Here is a 27,226-nt window from a genome sequence, read left to right as displayed (position 1 = left end):
GCTGTTCAGAGATGGGAAAAAAGAGTGGGCATCTGGGTGGCTTAGTCAGTTAAGCGTCTGCCTTCAGCTCAGGTGATGATTCCAGGGTCCTGGGGTTGAGTCCCACATCAGGCTCCCTGATCAGCAGGGAGCCCGCTTCTGCTACTCTCCTTGCTTGTACTCTCTCTCTTTCCCTTTCTCTCTCTGCCAAATAAATAAATACGTACATAAATCTTACAGCATATAAAGATAGGTAAAAACATAAGTGGGATTAGGAGCCAGTGAAGTTCTGAGAGAAAAGGAAAGAGCAAGGACAGCAAGTGAGGAAACCAGGGTTTTAGGATGGTGCAGAAGATGACAAACACATAGGCAGACTAAGATATGGCAAACAGAATAATATTTTAGAAGCTGAAACAATATTTTAGAACAAAGAGTACATGGCCAACAATGAGAAATGAAGCAGGGAGGTCTACTAGCCTAAGGATGGAAGAGCACTGACGGGATTAGGTAATTAATTGAGGTCACTGGTGACCTTGGGGAGAGGAGAGGATCTTGGTAGAGTAGAGAAGTCAGAAGTCCTGAGAAAATATAGATTATTCTTTTAAATGGTTGATATCAAAGAAAAGGATAGAGATTAGGGACTACCCAGGAGCTAGAGGATGACTTCCGAGAAGAGAAGGTTTGATTTGAGTAAGAAAGACTTAACCATATTTACAGGCTAGAAGAAATATTCATAGGATAAGAAAGAAAAATAATAATAAAAGGAGATAATCAGTAGAAGCAAGCTCCTAAAGTGGTTAAATGGGTTAGAGGCCCAAAGACTGGGGGAAGGACTGGATATGAGCACTTAGAAGGCATCACATCTTGCATCAGGAAGAGAGTGGGTAGACTAGCAGAAGACATAAGGACACAGGGTGCCGCAGGAATTAGGGATCTATTTCACAACTCCATGACTTCATTTTATTGATAAAATAGAGGCAGGTTGTCTCCAGGGGCTGGAAGGGGATGGTGTGTGGCATTAGGTTCCAGGTACTGAAAGGACTGGTGACCTTTTGAAACGGTCATTAAGAGGAATGGGGAGAACTGGCGAACAAAGGATAAGACTAAGGTCTCTCACATGGCCTTGAGAGTCCAGGTAAACTTAGTAGCACTTGGCCACCGGACAAGGGTGCAGAGAAAGTAACTAAGACAGACCTGGGAATAAAGTTCCCCAGCCATGGTGGAAAAAGCATGCTAAAAAATCAAGTACACAGCTAACAGAGTGCTTTAGGCTGGATGCTAGGGAAGGGCTGGATTTTCGGGGATCAAAGAGTGAGCTTTGTGGTAGCAGGAGAATGAGACTTCCATTTCCCTGCTTTCCTCACTGCTCTGGGAAGAGTTCTCTAGTTGGTACAGCATCCATTACCAATAGAAAACCAAAATAAAACAGAGAAGGGGTGAAAGAGAGTGAGAAAACTCATTATTTCAAAATTCCTTTAACACTTTCCTTAAAAGGCATGAATCACATAAATCATCCCCAAAAATCCTTTTTAAATTCCAAGACTAAGAACAAAATTATGGTTAAATGTTTAATTAATGTTTATTATAGCTAGCATGTTAGTTTTAGAAAGGTCAAATTTATGATACAATGAAGTAATATTTTTCACATTCTGTGTGTCTATTTTATAGTGCATTGGGGCTCAAAGTATAATAAATATCTTCTATTATTTTTGCAAGATTCTTGTATGCAAAGCTATGTAGGGCCAAGATAATATTGAATTTCAAGTCAAATGAACTGGCATGAACCTTAGGCAAATATTTCACTTTATCTTTCAGGACTTCAGCTTTTAGACTTGTAAAATGAAGGATGGGGATAAATCTCCAAGTTTTCATCCAGGTTAAAAAAAAAAAAGAGCATAATTTAGTATTTTAAATTACTATAGAATTGATAGGATTAATTCTTTTCCTTTATGATTCTAGCTTTTGTTTTTCCTTTTGTTTCTAGCTACAACTTATTGAGCCTCAGTCCCTGACCAGGAACACAAACTCTAATGATAATACCATCTCTATGGGAAATAGAACATATTTTGCATCACAATTTAGTTTATGTTCCACCATTCTCTGCTCATATTTACTCTTTGGAGGCTTCATCTCCAAAAGTTCAGAGACATTTGTTCACCATCTTGTGACCATGGGTCTCTGAGGAGACGCCATATTATATTGCTTCCAGAAACCAAGCCCCTGATTTCTGTGGGTGGGTACTCCACAGCAACCACTACACATCTTGGATTTGTCACTGAAGATAATATGATAAAATGCTAATAGAATGCCTGAGATGCAGGAACACTTCATAGAGTATACCCAATACACTGAACAGCAAGATACATGGGAAATAATCAAAACACAGCATTATTCTTGTTCCCCATTTAGATATTTCACTCGCCACTAGATGAAAACTAAGCAGAACCCATGGTTCACCCTTGGGTTACACAGGGTCTTACAGTCACTTTAAGTCACAAAATATAGTTAATCAAATTGCTCAGTTCTAAGAGATTAATCAACTCTTTCCTCTTTATTCAGACAATGACCTCTCGTTTTATTCCTTAGATGTTTAGACCATCAGAGTCCATGGGTAGGAGGGAGAGGGAACAATCTGTATATTGTACATATAGGAGAGGCCAGCAGAGTAGTCATTAGCCTGGTGACTGACAATGTCCCCCAGTAAACCTGGCAGGTGGTTAATGCTGACTCTTGCCCTCCTCTAAGTTTTGTTGTCTGGATTGCCAGCTGGGAAACATTCCTGGAAACATTCCCCTGATGTGGGTCGTTAACATTTTCCTTTGTCTAGCTGCTTCTCTTCCATCTATCGTGTTCCCAATTAGGGCTCTTCTACCCCACATTTGGAGGGTCCCCTCCCCATTAGCAGAAGTCCTATTGGGAAGAAAAATCTCAGGCAGGCTGCCTTTGAAAACAACCCTGTGCTACTATGCAATGATTTCTTAAGCAGGGCACACACAAGATTGATAAATAGTAAGTATTTCATGAGGACCTTCCAGGTTCCATTTAGAATGTAAGAAGCTGGAAAGAATGTCACCTCCCACTTTAAGCACAAGGAAAAGCTATATCCGAACTTTTCTCAAATCCAGGACTGAGGTCACAGGGCAAATAAACCTGAGATTGAAAGAACGGGCGATGTTTCCAAGGAAAGAGGCAATACAGAAACTGACTTATTTGAGACAGAGCACCTAAAAAAGTCAAGGCCACTGTATACGTGGGAAAGAAGATTGCTGCTAATACTCTGTAATAAGTCAACAGTTAAATTTTTTGTAATTTGCTGTTGTCATAAAGCAGGGAGTATAGAACCCATGGAAGTTAGAGACACAAGGGAATTTACACCCTTTTATAGGCTTTTCTCCACAGAAAGCTCAAAAAAATAGATTGGGGTCAAAGGAGGTAAGCAGAGGAAGATTCTTAAGTTAATACAGGTCCAAGAAATGAAAAAAAAAAATCCCTATGTAATTGGCTAACTCTTGGTTTTGGCTCAGGTAATGATCTCAAGGTCATGAGATATTGCCCCCCACCCTATCTGGGCTCTGTATTCAGTGGGGAGTCTGGTTGAGATTCTCTCCCTTTGCCTTTCTTCCCACCCTCTCTGTCTCTGTCTCTCTCTAAAAATAATAAAATCTTTAAAAGAAGAAGAAGAACAAAGCCCTACAGAATAAAAGTCACTGGGGGTGGGGAGGGATGTAGAGCAGGGAACCCACTGGGTACAAGTGTACACCTATTACAGCTGGGGGAAAAGACAAAAAACAAAGATACCCTCCTCTCTTGGGGTAACAGGGGAAGCTCTTTCCCACACAAGAACCACTAAGACACAGGACAGAGTTTGTCTGCCATGGTGAGGAGGCCAAGATCACGAGTAGGTTCTGGTCCCAAGACCAAGTGAAAAAACCTGCCTGAGCCTATTGCTGAACCAAGAAGGCAGAATGCCTCTCCCTTATCAGACACAGCCCATCAAGTGTCTAATAATAATCTACTACCGGGCAAGGAAAACCAGTGGCAAGTCCCTCTGAGGCACAAGCTCACAGGGAAAGCCTAAAGCCTACTCCACCCTAACCAAAAACACTAATTGCCAAATACTGAAAATAGCTGCTGAATGGATAAACAGTGATTAAACCACAGACTACTACTCAATAATAAAAAGGAACTACTATTGATACACATAACAAAATGGCTAGATCTCAAATGCATTATGCTAAGTGGTAAAAGCCAAACCCAGATTTCCACATACTATATGGTTACATTTATATGACATTCTAGAACAGCCAAGTACAGGGACAGAGATCAGTAGTTGCTGAAGGCTGAAGGTGGATGTGGCGTGGAGCACAAAGGGCAAGAAGAATTTCTGAAGGGTGATGAAGCAGTCTGTATGTTGCTTGTGGTGGTAGTTACATGTCATGCATTTGTTAAAACTCAGGGAACTATACACTAACTAAAACAGGTGATTTTATTGCATGTAATTTATATCTCAGACATTTAAATTAAAACAAAGAATTTCATTGAAACTAAGAACTTTTGTTGATCAAAAGCCACCATTAAAAGAATGAAAAGTCAAAGAAAGAAAGCAAATAGAATTTGCATATGGAATATATAAAGAGCACACAAATGAATAAGAAAAAACAGACAACCGAAATAGAAAAATGGGCAAAAGTCTTGAGGGGACATTTCACAGGAGTGATACCCTAAGGCTCAATATGCATGTGGAAAGATGCTCATCATCTGTTCTGAAGGAACAGGTCTTTGTTGAAGGACCACTATACATACAGGAGACTAGCTAAATTTAAAGATTGGCGATATCAATGTTGGTGAGGATGTGGAGCAACTGAAACCAGCGGCAAATTTGTATAACCACTTTGGAAAACTATTTGGCAGTATTTACTAAAGCTAAATACCCCTGATCTGGCAATCCCACTCGAAATATAAATCCTATAGAAATGAGTGCATATGTCTACCATAAGACATGTTCAAGAGTGTTCACAGGCCCATTATCATAATAGCAAAAACCTGGAAATAACATGAATTTCTATTAACATGATAACCTATAAATAAATTGTGGTATATGTCTATATATGCATGATTTGAGTTATATGAAATTCAAGAATAAGAAAAACTAATTTATAGTGATGAATTTAGAATAGTGGTTATGGGTGTGGGTAGTATATGCTAGGGAGAGACATGAGGGAACCTGAGCTACAGGAAATGTTCTCTTTTCAGCTCAGTGGTTTTTACATGCGGCAGTATAAATTTGTAAAATTTCATTCAATCACCCACTTCCCTTTTCTGTTCTTTACTGCATGTTTACCTCAATGCAATATAATCAAAAGAAAATAATCCCCCACAGCAGAGCTAAAAGTCTAATGATACTGTGCACAAAATGAATATAAACAAGACTCTGGAGTATATAGAGACTTGTCCTTGTCCCTGACATGTGTGTTTCTTATCGGCTGCAGATGGAGAAGAAATGTGCATTAGCTCTATAGTCCATGGTAGGCAGTTCAGGCTTGATGCAGCTTCTCTTCCTTCTAGATCCCAAGCTTATGCAATGCCCAATATAGTATCTTTTTGTTTAAAAAAAAATACGGAGTAGGCATTTCTCCTCTAATGTTTTAAAAGAGACATTTCTTTTTACATGCTGTTAATTGCTGTGGTATAACTATTAATTGCAGGTTATATTTTTTTTTCTACCAATAGAATAAAACTTCTTGTGCCATCATTCTCCTACCATGTCTTTTATCAATAAATAAAGGTTTGCAGGGGTGTCTGGGTAGCTCAGTTGGTTAAGCATCTGTCGTTGGCTCAGGTCAGGATCTTAGGCTCCTAGGATCAAGCCCCGAATTGGGCTCCCTGCTCAGTGGGGAGCCTGCTTCTCCCTCTGCCTGCCGCTCTCCCTGCTTGTGATCTCTCTCGCTGTCAAATGAATAAATAAAATCTTTTAAAAAATAATAAAAATATATAAATATTTGTGTACTTTACTGTAGATATGCTGTACCTCAACACAATTTGTTTAATAGTCCTGCCAAGGAAGGCTATATACACCTCAGGCCTTCAGGACTCATGCACCAGTGAGCAGTCTGGGGAATGAAATTATTCCCAACACAGCAGCCATCTTTGTTTTCAATTCTGCCATGGAGGCAGATCCTCTGGCTTCCTGTGACCATGAAACACTAGTCCTCAAGCTCCAACTGCAGGGGTTCCCCACTAACCTCTCCAAGCCATCCCGGAGACCCCCTCATTGGATCTGAGGAAGAGGAATGCCCCATCCACTCCACCTTTCACTTTGCCCATCAAGCTCCCCACAACATATCTCTTCACAAATCTTCTCTCCTCTTCATAATTTCACATCTTTAATGTGAATGAGAAGTCCAAGAGTGAGCTCAAATCAGACTCTACTCTCTAGTTACTTTCTGCATTTTCATCCAGCACCTCTTAAGTAGCATTTGTAGTTCGTGTTGGATATCACTTAATCCAGATTTGAACATTGACCTGTCATGATAACTTCTACTTGAACCATAAGAAATTGTTGATTGTTGACTACTGTTGATCTAAAACAATTGTAATTTCATATGGTTCCAACTAAAAGTTTTATTCAAAATAAAAGTTTTAGAGAAAACTGAACTTCAGGTTGGGTTTGAGCAAACAGGACAGTGGGCTCTTAAATGAATGCCAGGGCAAATCCCTAAACACCCTCAGCAGAGCATCTCACCTTGGCTTTCAGAAGTGCACACAGTTCCTGCTGCTTTCTCCTGTCCTTAGCCAAAGTGTCCTCCATTGCGTGTGTTGCACAGGCCTCAGTGAGGGTCAGCACAGCCTTCTGGATAAAGTCTCTCCTGTTCTTATTCCAATTTGATATCAGGATCCTTCGCTGCTCCCTGGCAAAGCGATATTGATCACAATATTTCTCATGTTCCACCTGAAAAGAAAACAGATGGCAAACACTTATGAAGCTGAGACTATGCTTTATGTCATTGCTACAAAAAATGGATAAAGTGAATCATAACCAGTAATTTTGAAAAATCGGAGACAAACATCTTAATAGTGAATGCAGCAACCAGGACCAGGTACAATTCCCCAAGTTCTGAGCCTGTGGCTAACTGGTGACTAAGGACCAGTTGTTTAATGTTTGTAGGTCCTTAGTTTCCTTGTATGGGATGGAGTCTGATTAGGCAGCCCTAAAACACCTTCCATGTCTACATGGCAGTGAATTTATTCACAGAAAATATTACTTCCCTTGAATATAATTTAAAAAATATGCCATCTGTAATTTAGTTTTGGTATTTTAAAAATTACTTCAAGTGCTTCACTTAGACACATGCTAATAAACATAAAATGCTACCATAATCTCCAAAATTCAGTTTGCCCTTGATTACTGATATATTCAGGTTTTAGGATGTCTGAACTCAAAGGAATTACAGCAGTCATATTAGTTCTTCCCATCCTGCAGTCCTGTTGGACATGATATTCTCACATGGGTACTGGTAGTTCCTGCTGGCAGTGAATCCCAACCAAGAAAGATCTCAGAGTCTTGAGGGAAAGTCTTGAGGGGAAGAACAGGAATGGAGATTGCCTGAGTCATTTGAAAAGCCTTTGTAGTGATTCTGAAATGTTCTCTATATGAAGTTGTGCCTTCTGAAATTGAGAGCCACTGACCCTCATAATTCTTTATCTTGCCAGTATAGACCACATCTCTGAATTTATACATTATTTAACCCCTAAGTGGTGTGAGAAAAGAATCAAGCAAGAAGGATAAGGTTGTTCTAAAATAATAATCCAGGTATGGTTAATTAGGTACATGATGAAACAGGCTATGCATTCAATTAAACCAAATATTAGCTGCTAAAATATGTTGTGGAAACTTCTGAGCTTTGTTCCCAAAAGTCAAAAATATACTAAAAATCTCTAAAACACTAAGAAAGGAAGCATATACCATGCAGAAATGCATACTAATCAACCCATTGTAAGAAGTGAATACAAAAATCTTTATCATGTTAATAGGTCAATACAAAAAGTTAAAAATCATAACTGGTCACAAAAACAAATAGAATCAACAGGGAATAAAAAGAAAGGTCTAATTTAATAAAACTTTAAAAAGATAGAGTGAATTATTTATTATATAACATGTTTTTTATATAATAGGTATCTGCTATAAAATAAAGATCAAAATTAAAACAATCATTTGGTGGGGGAATCGGGGATAGGAGAGAATGGTCATACTAGATGTGTGACCTTTGCTTCAGTTTCTTTATCTGAAAAATATAATAAAAATAGTACTCTTTCATCTACTTCTGTGTGTTATAGAAGTTTACTCATGACTGAAATAAGGTACATTCTATACACATGTCGGTACTATTGTTACCTGCTTATTTAAAATAATTACAAAATGCAGAGTATGTAATAATATTTTATAGCATGGCCCATTTAAAAGTTTACATGTGTTTGTTTACATATATATTTTAAGATGAGTCATTGTAAAGTTAATTGGCAACATGGTAACTTCTGTTTTCTTGTCTTTGTGGTCTTATGAACTAAAGACCCTTCTCAGGGAAATTTCAGTCATGACTTTGAGTTCTAATTTGGGGCATTTGTATTTCAGATCCATCTAGGGTGATCAAGTGGAGATGATGTTGTGGGGATGATATAAGTAAGCACCAGCCCCCAAGGCAAGTGCTGCCTTCCCCATGACTAGAAGGGCTACGATGTGACAGGCTCTGCAGATAGATGGGTAGCAGGCACCCCACTTTCAGGCAAGAGCCAGAGATTGCAGAACCTCTGAGAGCAGGCAGGTGAATGCACAGACACCTAGAGGTCAATTACGGGCAGAGCAACCCAGGAAGTCACAGTAAAGATCTCTCGGGCAGGTAAGCATAGAAGAATGAATGTTGCCTGAAGGGTTCTCTACATTCTTATGCACCATATGACTTGAAAAATGGGAGACTTTCAACTTATATCTCTATTATTTGAGAGAGTGTAGGAAAAAAAAATTTTAGAGCACCATTCTAAAAATATAAATTTTGCCTAGTAATTATTGACCACTAAAGCAATTTAACTTGCTTTTATATAGGGTCCTGTACTCACCAAATCATGCCTAGATCTGTGAGGAAAATATCTTTGTAACATGTTCAGATACAGAGTTCTTCTGTTACAGAGCTCTCCAGGATACTGATCCAGAACAGCCTGGTAAATCCAGTGTTCTTCTTCACTTAACTGGAAGTTTCTAGAAGCAAGAAAAGTGTCACAACACATTGTTAAGCAATCACCGAGTTTGAGGGAACTCAAACTGCTCAAACTATTAACAAATGGTACTGATTATATAAAATGAAGTCTGGGGTTGGTTTTTTAAAATACATTATAGCCAAACTATATGTCTGCTATAGAAAAGGTTTTAAATCCTAATACGATGGGTTCTTCAATCCTTTATTGGTCTTACTACAAGTTCCAGGCATAATTTCAAGAAGTTTGCAAAGTGACATAATATTTTGAAAATATTTATTCTGTCCTCCCTATAAGAATATTTAAAAATTCACAATCAATGAGTGAAATAAATGAACATTGGGAAATAAAACATACAGACTAAAATGGAATTTTTATTCCTGGAGGAAAACACAAATGTACACAGTTAAATGAACGATTTTACAAAGGAAATTAAGGCCTGAGGAAAGCACTTATTTAAGGTTTCACTTTAAAACAAGTCTAAAATTATCATTAATTTACTCTCTCAACTTCTTGTGTGGTAGGATTAAGACTAGATAATGTTAGTGAGAAGATTACCAATGGCATTAGATTTCAGATCACTGAAGAAATCATTTGTAAACAGGACCTCTTCAAGGCCCTACCTAGTAACATGTCCACCCCAGTCCAAAATGCCTTTTTCATTAAAGGGCACTCCTAGGCACGGGCCTGGTTTGTGTTTTACATAAGGTATTAGCAAAGCCCTATGCAGAGTGGAAAGGGTGTGATATCAGCTTAAACTCTAAACTGAATTAATGCCTCTTTATTATTCTGGGTTTATTTGCATATTGTTATTCTTGTTTAATAAATTGGAATAATGAAATACAAATGCAATCAGAGTGAATATTATTAGGAGCAAGTATTTCTTTGATCCAAGATGGAGACTTGCTATTGTTTATTTCTACTATACCAAAGATCTTTTACTTTAAAGTTAATAGTGCAATTCAAAGAATTCATAATATATCTTCTATGCCCTTGAAAAATACTTGACAATTTAAAATGAATAAAAACCTCTTTAAATCAGTGATACTAATGGGAATTCCACTGTCCTCATATCGTACAAAGTTACCTGGCTTTTGTAAAGTGTTTCACTATTCTGGTAAGTAGCAAGAAAAAAAAATTCTCTTTCAAAAAAGATAATCTTCACTAACAGCTCTATAATGGGAAGAAAAAGAGGCATGGAGGTATTTTACCAGAAGAAGCATACTCCACAGTTCTTCCATATGATATAATCTATTGCAGAGAAATAATTTGAGACAAGTTCATTCATTGAACACACTGAGTGTATTGCTTCTGTCTGAATCAGGTATAAATGTATCGGCATTCAAACAAAGCATTTCATATAGGGGTATTAAGTCTGTGGAAACACTTGCCTAAGTGTACTTGGCATTTAGAACACCCTCAAGACTTCATGGGTAATACCTAAGGTCCTCTCTCGAACTCATTTTGTTCACAATAACAAAAATGCATTTTAATAGCAAAGTTGGCCACATAAATTCTCTATTACTACACCACAAGTAACAACAACAATAAAAAAATAGACCTGCGGTCCATGTCTTCATTTATGCTTTTAAACTATTTCTATAATCACAGGGACTTGAACATAGTTTGACTTTCCACTTTTAATTACAAATGCGTATGTATGTGGCAGGGTATGCTGAGGAGGGGAAAATAACAGATTTGAGGTCAATAAATTGTCCATTTTTTGTTTGTTTGTTTGTTTTAATTTATTTTTTTATTTATTTTCAGCATAACAGCATTCATTATTTTTGCACCACACCCAGTGCTCCATGCAATCCGTGCCCTCTATAATACCCACCACCTGGTACCCCAACCTCCCACTCCCCGCCCCTTCAAAACCCTCAGATTGTTTTTCAGAGTCCATAGTCTCTCATGGTTCACCTCCCCTTCCAATTTCCCCCAACTCCCTTTCTCCTCTCTAACTCCCCATGTCCTCCATGCTATTTGTTATGCTCCACAAATAAGTGAAACCATATGATAATTGACTCTCTCTGCTTGACTTATTTCACTCAGCATAATCTTCCAGTCCCGCCCATGTTGCTACAAAAGTTGGGTATTCGTCCTTTCTGATGGAGGCATAATACTCCATAGTCTATATGGACCACATCTTCCTTATCCATTCATCTGTTTAAGGGCATCTTGGTTCTTTCCACAGTTTGGTGACGGTGACCATTGCTGCTATAAACATTGGGATACAGATGGCCCTTCTTTGCACTACATCTGTATCTTTGGGGTAAATACCCAGTAGTGCAAGGCAGGGTCATAGGGAAGTTCTATTTTTAATTTCTTGAGGAATCTCCACATTGTTCTCCAAAGAGGTTGCACCAACTTGCATTCCCATCAACAGTGTAAGAGGGTTCCCCTTTCTCTACATCCCCTCCAATACATGTTGTTTCCTGTCTTGCTCATTTTGGCCATTCTAACTGGTGTAAGGTGATATCTCAATGTGGTTTTAATTTGAATCTCCCTGATGGCTTGTGATGAAGAACATTTTTTCATGTGTCTGATAGCCATTTGTATGTCTTCACTGGAGAAGTGTCTGTTCATATCTTCTGCCCATTTTTTGATATGATTGCCTGTTTTGTGTGTGTGAGTTTGAGGAGTTCTTTATCGATCCCGGATATCAACCTTTTGTCTATACTACCATTTGCAAATATCTTCTCCCATTCCGTGGATTGCCTCTTTGTTTGTTGACTGTTTCCTTTGCTGTGCAGAAGCTTTTGATTTTGATGAAGACCCAAAAGTTTATTTTCACTTTTGTTTCCTTTGCCTTTGGGGATTCATCCCTGGGCTACAAGGATGGTTCAACATTCGCAAATCAATCAATGTGATAGAACAAATTAATATGAGAAGAGAGAAGAACCACATGGTCCTCTCAATCGATGCAGAAAAAGCATCTCTCACCACTCTTGTTCAACATAGTATTAGAAGTCCTAGCAACAGCAATCAGACAACAAAGAGAAATAAAAGGTAACCAAATTGGCAATGAAGAAGTCAAACTCTCTCTCTTCACAGATGACATGATTCTTTATATGGAAAACCCAAAAGACTCCACCCCCAAACTACTAGAACTCATACAGCAATTCAGCAACGTGGCAGGATACAAAGTCAATGTACAGAAATCAGTGGCTTTCTTATATACTAACAATGAAAATACAGAAAGGGAAATTAGAGAATCGATTCCATTTACTATAGCACCAAGAACCATAAGATACCTGAGAATAAACCTAACCAAAGAGGTAAAGGATCTATATTTGAGGAACTACAGAACACTCATGAAAGAAATTGAAGAAGACACAAAAAGATGGAAGACCATTCCATGCTCTTGGATCAGAAGAATAAACATTGTTAAAATGTCTATACTGCCTAGAGCAATCTATACTTTTAATGCCATTCCGATCAAAATTCTACCGGTATTTTTCAAAGAGCTGGAGCAAATAATCCAAAAATTTGTATGGAATCAGAAGAGACCCCGAATCGCTAAGGAAATGTTGAAAAACAAAAATAAAACAGGGGGCATCACGCTACCTGATTTCAAGACTTACTACAAAGCTGTGATCACCAAGACAGCATGGTACTGGCATAAAAACAGACGCATAGACCAGTGGAACAGAGTAGAGAGCCCAGATATGGACCCTCAACTCTATGGGCAAATAATTTTCGACAAAACGGGAAAAAATATACAGTGGAAAAAGACAGTCTCTCCAATAAATGGTGCTGGGAAAACTGGGAAGCTATATGTAGAAGAATGAAACTCGACCATTCTCTTACACCGTACACAAAGATAAACTCAAAATGGAAAGACCTCAACATGAGACAGGAATCCATCAGAATCCTAGAGGAGAATATAGGCAGTAATCTCTTCGATATCAGCCACAGCAACTTCTTTCAAGATATGTCCATTTGCTTTAAGTTGTCATCCATCTATTTGGTGGATGCTGTTGGTACCATGCTAGATCTCCCTTATTAGCTAGACGTCCCATCACCAAGATGCTGATAATCCACAGATGCACCTGTTTCTCAGCAGAATTGCCCCAGACCAAATGGGAGAAGCCCAGGACGCTTCTCTCCCACCCATTTTTGAGGGCAGCTGCCACCAACGTTTGGCTGATATGGGGGTACAGAAGGTCAACCCACTTGCCTCACGATGGAACCAACTCTGTGATACCATTCATGCTCTAGAATTTCACTGTGGAAGCAAATTGCAGACTGTTTCCACTGAGTTCACCTCCATGCAGAACCATTTCCCCCTCCTCTTTCTTTCTTTCTTTCCTTACCATCCTTCTCCTGAGAGCATTGCCCAACAAATCACTTGTTCTTACAATTCCTGTCTCAGCTTTGCTTCTATAGAACCTGACCTAAGATTGTATCTAAGCCATCTTACCCATAATTTTCAAAAAATAGTCTTAATCCTTTGGTAAATGGAGAAGTACTTCTAAGCTAATTGCTTTGATGATCTCTCATATTGAATGGTGGTGCAAGATTTCGGCTACACTCAAAGAGAAAGTGCAAATGGCAAACATTTACAAAAATGCTTTTCAAATAAAAGCACACATTAAGCAGTGTGCACTGCTATAAATAAATATAGCAGCAGGAGAATCTGTGGCACTGAGTGCATTTTTACGTATTGTGTGAATGTATTAATTACGTGCCATTATAGTGACAACATTAAAACCACTTAATCATATGAAATGATAATATAACATCGAAACTATTTCAAACCAAGTATGCCACAAAAGATCACATCCATTTTGCTCTTCTTATTGATTTTAGAAACCTCACATTTCAACAACTTTTTCCAATTACCACAGTTATGCAAACTGTAAGTCATTTTTCTAGTATACATAGAATAAAAACAAAAAAACATACTTTAAAATGATACATAAATACAACATTATTATTTTAGAGTATTTATAGCAGTTTTTAGAACCAAAGGCTTAAATTTTGAGGCAAATACTCATACTGGCAATAGTAATAGCATAGTCATACATCTCCATTAGGATGCTGTTTGTGAGGGAGAAAGCCCCCACCATTATATATATACTGAGTCTCCTGGATAGTAAAAATCTAAGAGGAATATTCAAATATAATGGCCTCTTCAGAATAACAAAGTAGCTGTTTTCTATTTAGCCTCTAAAATAAAATCAAATTTAATAAATCTGAATTTCTAAATTCCAATCTGGACATTTATCTTTCCTAATCAAACATCTTTTCATTGTACAGAAAAACGTATGTAAAATAGCTAAGCTATACAAAATAACTAAGGTTAGCTTTTTTTTTTTTTAAGTTTTATTTATTTATTTGACAGAGAGAGAGCACAAGCAGGCAGAGTAGCAGGCAGAGGGAGCAGGAGAAGCAGGCTCCCCACTGAGCAAAGAGCTTGACCTAGGACTCAATCCCAGGACCCTGGGATCCTGACCTGAGTCAAAGGCAGTTGTTTAAGCAACTGAGCCACTCTGGTGCCGCTAAGGTTAGATTTTACCTTCAAAGTTCCTGTTTAATTTAATTGCTTTGCTGGTGATTCCAATGACAGAAGTAGCTAAGTTATACAGCTATTAAAAGCTCTTCTAATCATTTACCTACTTTCTGAATTTGAAAAGTGACTCCATAATTTTAAAAAATTTAAAGAAGGCTTTAAAATTATCCTAAACTTTTGCAATTTTTAAATTATCTTTAGAGAAAAAAATCTTTGGCAGGTCTGTGCAATTTCTATTCTTTTTTGTCCATCCAAATTTTCTGATTTAAAATGTTTCATAGTTTTCATCTTTATAATAGCATACCAAGATTTTACAGTTTCTAGGCTTACTGGGCACTTCTAATACTTCAGGAAATTCCAGACTGTAGAAGTGTAAAATATCTACAGTTCAGTCTCCACCTACCATCCCTGCCCCATAATGAAGTCCCATGATATAATTTTAACATGATATCCCAGGATGTGATACAAAATGGGTAATTCAGAAAAGAATGACAGCAATAAGAATCTAACTACACCAAGGCTGACTGTCTCCCTAATTCTACCTGTTTGAATCATTCCAAAAATTCTAAACTGACTCATAATTAACTTAGCCACCAATTTTCTTCTTAGTCATGCTTAAGTCATTTCCTTAAGGTTTCAGCTCTATGACATCAGCACACATTTGTGGTGGGGGGAGAAGCAGAGTGGCAAACAAGGTGACAAGTACTTTATCAGCAGAGACAAGTTTATGAAATTAACCATTATGTTCACAAATGGCTGAAAGTTGTTTTATAACTTTCTCAGAGTGAAGGGAGGTTTCCAGCAAAATGGCAGTACCTCCTGAAGCTGCCTGATATATCTAATAGCTAGCTGAAGATTGGCAACTGGCCACAGTGAATCTGGCCTGGAGAAAAACTCTGAACTCTTCTAGTGTAACAGTGGCAGGAGACATCTAGTGCTTCTCTCCACTAAGTAGAATTGCAAGGAAACACTGGTGGATTAATGTGAGTAAAAGATAGCTCTGATGTAATTGGCTTTTGGGGCTGTATTGGGTCTGACCCTCTAGGAGATATAACTTGACTCTACTTTTTAATGTTGTCTTTCCAAATCAGACCCAAACACTGAATCTAATTAGCCTGATTCCTGAAACTGTTACCCCACCCAACTACCACAATACCCCACTCCCATTATCCAAATATAAATCTATCTTTGGTTTCCGGCCGGGTTTACAGGGGGCTCCGGAGCCTTAGAGTTACTTCTGACCAACAGAATCTTCTCCTTGGATTTTGTTTGAGTAAGTATATTTTCTTTCCAGAGACCCATTCTTACTTAGCAGTTCTCACTTCCAGGGTCCTCAGGCTCTGCCCAGTCTGCCTACTTATGTGGAAGTTAATGGCTAGAATAATAATAATTAATAATAATAATAATAATTATTATTATTATTAATAATAAGTAAGGCCCTCACTTCTCAGCCTTTTGGCTACGATCAGTTGTAGATGTATAGCCAAAATCCACTGAATTAAAGAATCAACAACAAAATTGCCTATAGGGTAAAGCCAGAACTTACATCAGCATCCAAAGCCACAGTCTCCTGAGAGCCACAGAAAAGTGAAAATATGGCAGGGCTCTAAAGTTGATGACTCCAGAATTTCTTCCAGAAGGGTTTAGGGGCATGAATCTGGCCAGAGGAGGAGGTTAAGTGATTTATATGGAAGCTGCTATTGATATGGCAAGCACACTGTTTTTTCTTAGATTTTTTTTGAGGAGGAGGAGTTGTCATAGAAAGCTCGATTTTTTACTTAGAATGTATATTTTTTAGAAGTGCAGTAGCTGGAATGATGGCAAGGCTCCTAAACCATCCTTTGTCCCTACATCCATCCACACGGTTTTAAGAGGCAATATAATTCCTAGTGGGAGTTTTGAGATCGTATGATCAAGATAAAACAGCCTATTAAAAGTAACACATAATGGCTCAACCACTCCACATGCTATGTTTTAAGTAATTATATTCATCATAAGTGTAAGGAAAAGGTAAAAAGTAGCAAACATTTTCCCTATTCCTGCTTCTGCTCATCAGAATCCTTATTTTATTCAAGATCTACCTTTCTCCAGAGAGCGTCCACTCCAGGGAAGGTGGGCACCATCCCCATCCCTGAGACAGAATCTTGACTGATTTTAAGCCGTTTACAGACATCCGTTCACAAGCTTCCTATTCTTCTGGCCAATGTTTGGTATAAGTATGGACAAAACACCCAATTCTGGCCAATGAAATGTGAGAACTAGTCTTCTAAGGCAAAGGTTTCCTAGCTTATGAGGAAGAAAATTTCTTTTTCTGCCTCTGAGTGTTATGGTGGGAATTGCTGCAGGAAGTCATCTACCTTGCAGGAAAGCAGGGCAAGAGAATGCAGAAAACCAGATTTCACTGTGCTTGGACTTCTCTACTTCTGCATTTTATGGGAAATAAGACATCACTGTTGTTTAAGTGACAATGACTTAAGTTGGGATTCTCTTACTTACAGCCAAAGATACCCTATTTGATAGGGTATCTTGAAGGAAAGAAAAATGACTTTTTAAATGTGTCCAGAGACACCATTTACACTAACATTCCTCTGATGATTGGTAACTGACAAGTATTCAACATCAAGGACCATCTTAAAGGCAAAGACCCAGAACTAAACAAAACCAGCTCAAACTCGAATGTATACAATCAGTAAAAGATGACCTACAAACACACAATGTGCTCTATTCTTTTTAGTCCTACTGAGCCAGAACTTGCCCCCATGTACCAGTTATTTTTCATTTGGGGGAAACAAGAACATTTTTAACTGCAATAAAGGTGAAGTGAATAAAGTTACTTATATAGACATTATGACTCAGTTTCCCAGATTCAAAAACAAGAATAATAAAGCTAGCCTATTACTTTGGGATGGCATGAGGAAACATTTAATAAACCATTGAGGGCTTCTGACACTTTATTTATTTATTTATTTATTTATTTATTTGGCTCCACACCCAAAGTGGGGCTCAAACTCACAACCTTAAGTTTAAGAGTCACATGCTCTAATGACTGAGCAGGGCAGGTGCCTCAGGCTTTTGAAATTTTAAATGCCACATAAAAATGTTGTAATATCACCTCAAACCAACTATCAGTTGTCATTAAGAAATTATAAGAGTAGATTAGAGGACTGATGATTCTCTTTCCTAGAGAAGTTTATTATTTTTTAGACATTATCAATATTCAACTTTATATTCTTATATAAGCACTAAGACGGCAGATAAATATAAGCCTGAGAATGGTTATTATCATTTCTTATGTTACTGGTTCTCCATAGACTCAGTTCTAATGATACAGTTTCCTCAAAGGATTGGACCTCAAGGTACAAGGAGTAGGAAAATCTTGTTATGAACAATTGATTTGATATATAAAATAGGCATTATAATTCCTCTCTTGTCAAAATTTGGCAATCCTGTCCATAGTAATTTTAATCTTGTCTTTGTTTATAGCTACACATATTTTATTATGTTAATAATAAACTCTATCTGTATTATCCAGGTTAAAAAATAACATATGTCAATTGTCCTGGACACAAATCTCTCAAGCTGCTGTGTTTCCATTTTCTCCAATCTGATTTACTCAAGATTAATTTGATTTCCTATCCACCAAAGAACAGAAACCTCTCATAAATGACTCTCACTCCTTCATACTATAAAAAGCAGATTTTTCAGTCTCCAAAAATATTAAAAAATGTAGCCTCAAACACCACTACACTGTGTAGTTTCTAGCTGAAACAATTTTATCAAGAAGGTAGGTATGGGCTTCAGTGATACTAACAATAAGGACAGTTGAACCTAGAAACTTACAGCTACTATTTCTAGATTTAACCTCACAGATACATTTAAACAAACATAACATCCAAGTAAACATACAAGCTGAATTATTAATCAAGCAAGGCAAACTCTAAGACTAGCTTTTCAGGTATCCTATAGAAAATGAATCCATTTTTCTCCCTTGATAAAATGCATTACACTATAGCCAAAGAACTTAAAATATACTTTATTCCCACAACAAACCTGAAGTAGGTTAAACAGTTGTCAAATATGGCTTTTAGTTCAAGAGTCATAAAGTAATTAAGTATTTTCAATGATGTATTTCTTTTAAGAGAAAGTTATTAAATACATATGACAAAAAATAAATTATAGTCTACAATTATGACCTCCCTCTAAAAAATATAAATTGCAAAATCAGGTTGGACAAACCATGTTGGAATACCACAAGAGAAAATGAGAGTTGCAGTTACCCAGGTGTTGCTCAAGTAGGTCTTATAATCAATGTAACTAAGTGAACACACCAATGTTCAAATAACCATGTTCCTAATTCTGAGCACTTTTCCACTTACTAACTACCCTTGACATACAACCAGCCCAGACCAGAAATGTAGAACCTGAGACTGGACATCCCTAGGCAAGGAAATTTTCCAAAATTTCTGAGACTACATTCTCTAAAAAGAATCCCATCTGGTAATTAAAGCCCTGTTGTTTTAACTTGTAACGTCATCAACTAAGCAAGTATCAGTCATTCCGTCCCTTTTCTTCTTTTTCTTCTATCTTGTATTCATCAAGCAATATCCTCATATGTAAATATTTATTTATTAAAAATACTTTAGGGGTGCCTGGGTGGCTCAGTGGGTTAAGCCTCTGCCTTCAGCCCAGGTCATGATCTCAGGGTCCTGAGATCGAGCTCCACATCAGACTCTGCTCAGCAGACAGCCCACTTCCCCCTCTCTCTCTGCCTGCTGCTCTGCCTACTTGTGATCTTTCTTTGTGTGTGTGTGTCAAATAAATAAATAAAATCTTTAAAATATATATATTTTAAAGAAAGTTACATGAAGTCACTCATTGTTTCCTGAGTGCTGAGTTTCTGATGCTGGCTTTTATCTTTTTCATCTTTTTGCTGATTCTGTTGGCAAAACTTTCACAAAAGACAGTGACAGAGCTATGCTATGTAAATAAGTACTGAAAAAGAGAGAGAAAGAGAATATGAACAAGACACTGGGGATATTCGCACAGGATTATAAAATCCAACGAAATCCAAAAGATGAAGCAAACAATGGAATGTCTGTTGGCCAATGTATAAAGTGTTTCTACTTTTCTGGAGAGCAATATAGCCATACTCTCAAAAGTATTATAATTTTTCAATCCCTTGACTCAGCAATTCCATCTCTAGAGATTCCTGTTAAGGGAATATCATGAGATTACTCAAAATATAGCAACAGAGTTATTTGTCCCAAGGTTTTTAACCAAATATCAAAATGTATACTAAGTAATTGTCTAAAGCCAGAAGATGGATTGAATTTATCTGGTACAACGACATATTGTAATGTCATGTGTATAATAAAAAATACGTTGTAAAGGAATATTTAATACAGTGATCTAAGACATAGGTTAGTAAACACTGATTGGAAAAATGAATAATATTAGATTTGATTCACAAACAGGAAAAATAACGAGTAGGTGTAGAGTATGTTTTCATTTTTATAAACATACATTTTTAATGTATATATATAAATATACATTTTTATAAACATTTCATTTTTATAAACATACATATAATTTAAATATATAAATTGTTACCAGAGACTGTCTCTTGGTGTTGGGAACTAAAGACTAACTTTTACTTCCTTCTCTTTGCTTGCCTTGGTTTTTTAAACATTTTCTGTAATGAATGTAATTATTTCTGTATTAAAAGAAAAAATACAGGGGCGCCTGGGTGGCTCAGTGGGTTAAAGCCTCTGTCTTCGGCTCAGGTCATGATCCCAGGGTCCTGGGATCGAGCCCCACATCGGGCTCTCTGCTCAGCAGGAAGCCTGCTTCCTCCTCTCTCTCTGCCTGCCTCTCTGCCTACTTGTGATCTCTCTCTGTCAAATAAATAAATAAAATCTTAAAAAAAAAAAAGAAAAAGAAAAAAGACATATATAAGGAAACATATATAATGCTACTAGTTATCTTGAAACTTACTAGTTAGTAATTTACTCTATTTGTTACTTGAAAGTTACTACTTTCAAGTAGTAAGTTACTAGTTACTATTTAGTAACTTTCAAGTAACAAGTCGAGTAAATTGAAATAATTTAGTTGAAAAAATATGAAACTATAGGCCTTGACAATGTACACATAGAGGGACAAAACTGTTATAATCATTGTAGATTTTAAATAGTATTCAGATTCTGATCTCACAAAATAACAGGATAATAATTATGAATCATTATTTAAAATTTAATATGCCTATCAGACAATAAAGTAGAAATTACTCGTTATCACTCTATAGCTTTGCTGTATATTGGCTTCAGATCTGACATAGCTAAATGGAGCATCAGACAATTATGTCTCATCTATATGATTAATTCATCCAAATGTTAGGAAATTAAAGCCACAATCTCATCTGAGTCTAAAACAAGCAATTAAACCTGTCTTCATGTTATTAATGAAATACAGCTTAAATAAAATCTAAATAGCTTCACACATATTGAATAAAGCGATAGGTTCAAATGCTGTCAGATTTAAAGAAAAAAAAAATATGTTAGAGTTAAAGACAACCTCCTTTAAAGCTGTGTTGTCCAAGATAGTAGGCACGAGCCACTATGTCGTTATTTAGGACTTAACATGTGGTTAGCACACCAATTAAGGTGTGCTGCAAGTGTAATTAATATCCAGACCAGATTTCAAAGACTTCATATGAAAAATGGAATGTAATGTATCTAATTAATAATTTTGAAATACTGACTGTATGTCAAAATGCTAATATTTTGAACTATTGAGTTAAATGAAATATACTATTAAATTTCATCCTTTAAAAAATATTTTAACATGGCTACTTAGAAACTTCAAATTCTATATGCCGTTCACATCTGTGGCCTGCCTCGTACTTCTGTTCAACAGCACTGCAATTTACCAACACAACTGATACATGTAAATGCTTGAATTGGAATGGGGTGAGGGAAAGCTTTCAATTCAGATGAGCAGAAGAAACTCATTCCTGTTCAGCTAACTGGTAACTCAGAAACTTTGGAGAGATTGTTCACTTTCCACTTTGCTGCGGTTTCTTCGTTTGTAAAGTCATTTTTTAAATGGGTTATATTGACAGTCAAAATGGCATGTACCTGTCATGTCATTTAACAGGTACTCATTAAATATCAATAGTATCCCCTACACTCTTTAACTTAAATTTTTAAAGTCTGTGTTTAGCTTTACAAATAGAAAAAAGCAGGAATGCCAAACTTATTTATAATTTTACTTCATGGGGATAACTATTGTTATTGCTGGTTTGGATAAACTTCCAGTTTTTTCTGTAGTTTTGTAGATGTAGATGTAACACTTTCAGAGGGAAAAGGGAGAAAAAAAGAGAGAGAGAGACTCCACTATTTTGTGGCCTAATTTCTAATTGCACAGCAACTTATTGAAATTATATGTATCATTAAAAATTATTTAATATAATTATTAATGACAGTGTGGCATTCCATTACATAGGTATATCATAATTGATGAAGGTAATCCTCTAATTTTTGGCTATTTTGTCATTTTGAAGATTTTGCCATCACTAAAGAAAGGAAAAAAACAATATTGACTATCCTTGAAGCCAACTATTTATTTCACTTCCATGATTATTTCCTTTAAGATTATTTCTAAACAATGATCGCTCACATTTATAAAGATTCTTGATGACACAGTTTCCTTTAAAAGGAAAGGGTCAAAATTACCTTCTTCATAGCCACAAGCAGCCTAATTATAATGCATCCCCCAGAAAAACAAAAGAGCAAAAACAAAAAACTCTCTCCTTCTTACTTGATGAACTCTAAAATCTTCTTAACAAGGTTGGGATGGGGAAGGGAGGGAGGATGTTTATTTTACAATTAGAGACTTCAACTAAGTGCACGGCTGGGTTAACATTTCACTGTGACTGAGTTTCAATTAAAATGTAATTAATTAATCAATCAACACATATAAAAGATATATTATTAATTTTCCCCCAGCTTTTTAATGCAAGGTGGGATGGAATAAGGGAAGGCAGAGAGGCGGGGAGAGAAGGGACTCTTTGAAAACCAAAAAGTGTCTGCCTACAATAAACACCTGACCATCCCCATAGAGATATAAGAAAAACATGGGTCAGGAAGGAGTCAGACATCACCAAGGACTGCCTCTCCAAGTAAGACAAGTAGAAGCTTGGTTTGGAGACTCCAAACGGGGCCATATACCAGAGATAGAAATGCTCCATCACAGGCTGGAGCTCAGAGTGCAGCCCGAGACCAGGGAGCAGGAGTGATTAACAGCTTTCCTCTGAGGCTATACTGAGCAGTGGGGACCCTGATCTCTCAGCTCCTCTGGACTGGAAATTGGGAGGCTGGTATTTTTATTCCCGGACTCCAAATACAGAAAGCATTCAGGGAACAAAAGCTCCCGAGAGCAGATTACTTAACCTGGTCCCTGGCAAGGTTGGTGCAATTCTGACTCAGTCAAAGACATATGAGAATCACAGCAATGGGTCCCTCCCCCAGAAGATCTCAAGAACACCCAGACAAGACCAAGTTCACCAATCAATGAGAATTGTAGAACTCCAGAGCTAGGGGAATGCAACACACAGAATTTATGGCTCTTTTCCCATGATTCTTTAGTCTTTCAAGATTAATTTTTTTTTAAGATTTTATTTATTTCTTTGACAGAGAGAGAGATCACAAGTAGGCAGAGAGGCAGGCAGAGAGAGAGAGGGAAGCAGGTTCCCCACTGAGTGGAGAGCCCGATGCAGGGCTCAATGCCAGGACCCTGAGATCATGACCTGAGCTGAAGGTAGAGGCTTAACCCACCAAGCAACCCAGGCACCCCTCAAAGTTAATTTTTTTTTATTTTTTTTTCTCATTCTATTTTTTAAAATTTTTCCGCTTTCCTATTTTAACTTTTTTTTTTAACTATTTTACCTTATCAATACCTTTTTAAAAATCTTTTTAAAATTTGTATTGTTATAATCATATTTTATCCCTTCACTGTATTTAACCTTATTTCTTGTATACATATAGGCTTTTCCTTCTTTAAAATTTTGGGATACAATTTCTTCTTATAGGTCAAAATATATCCTACATTAACTGCATAGCTTTGTTCTAGTCTCCAGCCTGATCACATTCTTTTCTCTTTTTTTTTTCAACCAACTTCTTATCTTATCAATTCCTTTTCTAGAATCTTTTCAAAATTTCATCTTTACAGTCATATTCCATCCTTTATTGTATTTATCTTTATTTTGGTATATGTATGGAAGTTTTTCTGTCTTTAAAATTTGGGGAGGTAGTTTCTTCTAAAAGACCAAAATACACCCAAAATCAAGTGTGTAGATCTGTTCTATTCACCAGTCTAATATATCTATATATTTTTTTCTTTCTTCCCTCCCATCTTTCTCCCCCCGGTTTCAGGTCTCTTTGGATTTGGTTAGTATATATTTTTTCCAGGATTGTTGCTACCCTTTTATTAGTACTTTGTTCTCTCATTCATCTATTCTTACCTGGATAAAATGACAAGGTGGAAAAACTCACCGCAAAAAAAAAAAAAAAGAACAAGAGGCACTACCGACAGCTAGGCTAGGCACCTAATCAATACAAACAGTAGTAATATGTCAGAACTAGAGTTCAAAATGATGATTCTCAAGGTACTAGCCAGCCTCAAAAAAGTATGGAAGATGTTAGAGAATCCCTTTCTGGGGAAATAAAATCCTTTACTGAGGAAATAAAAGAACTAACCAAGTTGAAATAAAAAAAGCTATTAATGAGGTACAATAAAAAATGGAGGCTTTACTGCCAGGGTATATGAGGCAGAAGAGAGAATTAGTGATTAAAAAAAAAAAGACTAAATGATAGAGAATAAAGAAATTGAGCAAAAGAGAGACAAACAACTACTGGACTACGAGGGCAGGATTCAAGAGACAAGTGATACCAAAAGATGAAACAATATTAGAATAATTGGGATTCCAGAAGAAGAAAAAAGAAAGAGGGGGGCAGAAGGTTTATTGGAGCAAATTATAGCAGAGAATTTCCCTAATCTGGCGAAGGGAACAAGCATCAAAATCCAGGAGGCACAGAGAATCCCCCTCAAAATCAATAAAAATAGGTCCATAATAAAATAGGTCCATCATCTAATAGTAAAGTCTCAGAGACAAAGAGAAAATCCTGAAAGCAGCTCAGGACAAGAGGTCTGTAACATATAATGGTAGACATAGTAGATGGGCAAAAGACCTATACACAGAGACCTGGCAGGCTAGAAAGGACTGGCATAATATATTTAGAGCATTAAACGAGAGAAATATGCAGCCAAGAATGCTATATCCAGCTAGGCTATCATTGAAAATAGAAGGAGAGATAAAAAGCTTCCAGGACAAACAAAAATTAAAAGAATTTGCAAACACCAAACCGCCCTACAGGAAATATTAAAAGGGTCTTCTATGCAAAGACAGAGGCTAAAAGTAACAGACCAGAAAGGAACAAAGACAATAAATAGTAACAATCACCTTACAGGCAATACAATGGCACTAAATTCATATCTTTCAATAGTTACCCTGAATGTAAATGGGCAAATGTCCCAATCAAAAGGCACAGGATATTAGAATGGATTTAAAAAAAAAAATACCCATTGATATGCTGTCTGCAAGAGACTCATTTTATACCCAAATATACCTCCAGATTTATAGTGAGGGGGTGGAAAACAATTTACCATGCTAATGGATATCAAAAGAAAGCTGGGGTGGCAATCCTTATTTCAGATCAATTAGATTTTAAGCCAAAGAGTATAATAAGAGATGAGGAAAGACACTATATCACACTTAAAGGCTCTGCCCAACAAGAACATCTAACAATTTTAAATGTCTATGCCCCTAACATGGAAGCAGCCAATTATATAAACCAGTTAATAACAAAATTGAAGAAACACATTGACAATAAGACAATAATAGTAGTAGGGATCTTTAACAACTCCCTTGCTGAAATGGATAGATTATCTAAGCAAAAGATCAACAAGGAAATAAAGGCTTTAAATGACACACTGGACCAGATGGACATCACAGATATATTCAGAACATTCTATCCCAAACAAGAGAATACACATTCCTCTCTAGTGCACATGGAACATTCTCCAGAATAGATCACATCCTGGATCACAAATCAAGTCTCAACCAGTACCAAAAGACTGGGATCATTCCCTGCATATTTTCAGACCACACAATGCTCTGAAACTAGAACTCAATCACAAGAGGAAAGTTGGAAAGAACTCAAATACACGGAGGCTAAAGAGCATCCTACTAAAGAATGATCCACGAAGAAATTAGAGTGGATTGGTTGATCCACCAAGAAATTAGAGAAGAATTTAAAACATTCATGGAAACTAATGAAAATGAAAACAAAACTATTCAAAATCGTTGAGACACAACAAAAGTGGTCCTGAGAGGAAAGTATATAGCAATATAAGCCTTTCTCAAGAAACAAGAAAGGTCTCAAATACACAACCTAAAGGAGCTGCACCTAAGGGAGCTGGAGAAGGAACAGCAAGGAAGCCTACACCCAGGAGGAGAAGAGAAATAATAAAGATCAGAAAAGAAATCAATGAAACAAACCAAAAGAACAATAGAAAAAATCAATGAAACTAGGAGCTGGTTCTTTGAAAGAATTATTAAGATTGATAAACCTCTGGCCAGGCTTATCAAAAAGAAGAAAGAAAGGACCCAAATAAATAAAATCATGAATGAAAAAGGAGAGATCACAACCAACACCAAAAAAAAAAAATACAAACAGTTATAAGAGCATATTATGAGCAACTATACGCCAGCAAATTTGACAACCTGGAAGAAATGGATGCATTCCTAGAGACGTATAAACTACCAAAACTGAAACAGGAAGAAATAGAAAACCAGAACAGACCCATAACCAGAAAGGATATTGAAGCAGTCATCAAAAATCTCCCAACAAACAAGAGTCCAGGGCCAGATGGCTTCCTAGGGGAATTCAACTAAACATTTAAAGAAGAATAAATACCTATTCTCCTAAAACTGTTCCAAAAAACAGAAATGGAAGGAAAACTTCCAAACTCATTTTATGAGACCAGCATTACCTTGATCCCCAAATCAGACAAAGACCCCACCAAAAAGGAGAATTACAGACCAATATCCTTCATGAACATGGATACAAAAATTCTCACCAAAATACTAGCCAATAGTATCCAACAGTACATTAAAAGGATTATTCACCATGACCAAGTGGGATTTATTCCTAGGTTGCAAGGTTGGTTCAATATGCGCAAATCAATCAATGTGATATACTACATTAATAAAAGAAAGAACAAGAACCATATGATACTCTTAATAGATGCTGAAAAAGCATTTGACAAAGTACAGCATCCTTTTTTGATGAAATTTCTTCACTGTAGTCATAGAGGGTACATACCTCAATATCATCAAAGCCATCTATGAAAAACCCACAGTGAATATCA

General features: G+C 36.8%; 1 protein-coding gene across 1 annotated transcript in view; it reads right to left on the bottom strand.

Moving 5' to 3' along the window:
- The window catches only part of CCDC148 (coiled-coil domain containing 148), a 235,562-nt gene that overhangs the window by 130,586 nt on the left and 77,750 nt on the right, over window positions 1-27,226 (bottom strand). The window contains exons 9-10 of the mRNA XM_004743903.3: window positions 9,091-9,229; window positions 6,722-6,928 (exon numbers count right to left, since the gene is read on the bottom strand). Of these exons, the coding sequence (XP_004743960.1) occupies window positions 6,722-6,928; window positions 9,091-9,229 (346 nt within the window). The remainder of the gene's footprint in view (window positions 1-6,721; window positions 6,929-9,090; window positions 9,230-27,226) is intronic.

The sequence above is a fragment of the Mustela putorius genome, unplaced genomic scaffold (assembly GCF_011764305.1).
Source record: "Mustela putorius furo isolate JIRA1106 unplaced genomic scaffold, ASM1176430v1.1 tig00003869_pilon_pilon_pilon, whole genome shotgun sequence".
NCBI lineage: Eukaryota > Metazoa > Chordata > Mammalia > Carnivora > Mustelidae > Mustela > Mustela putorius.
Note: the sequence above shows the minus strand (reverse complement) of the source record. Positions and strands in the feature narration are given on the sequence as shown.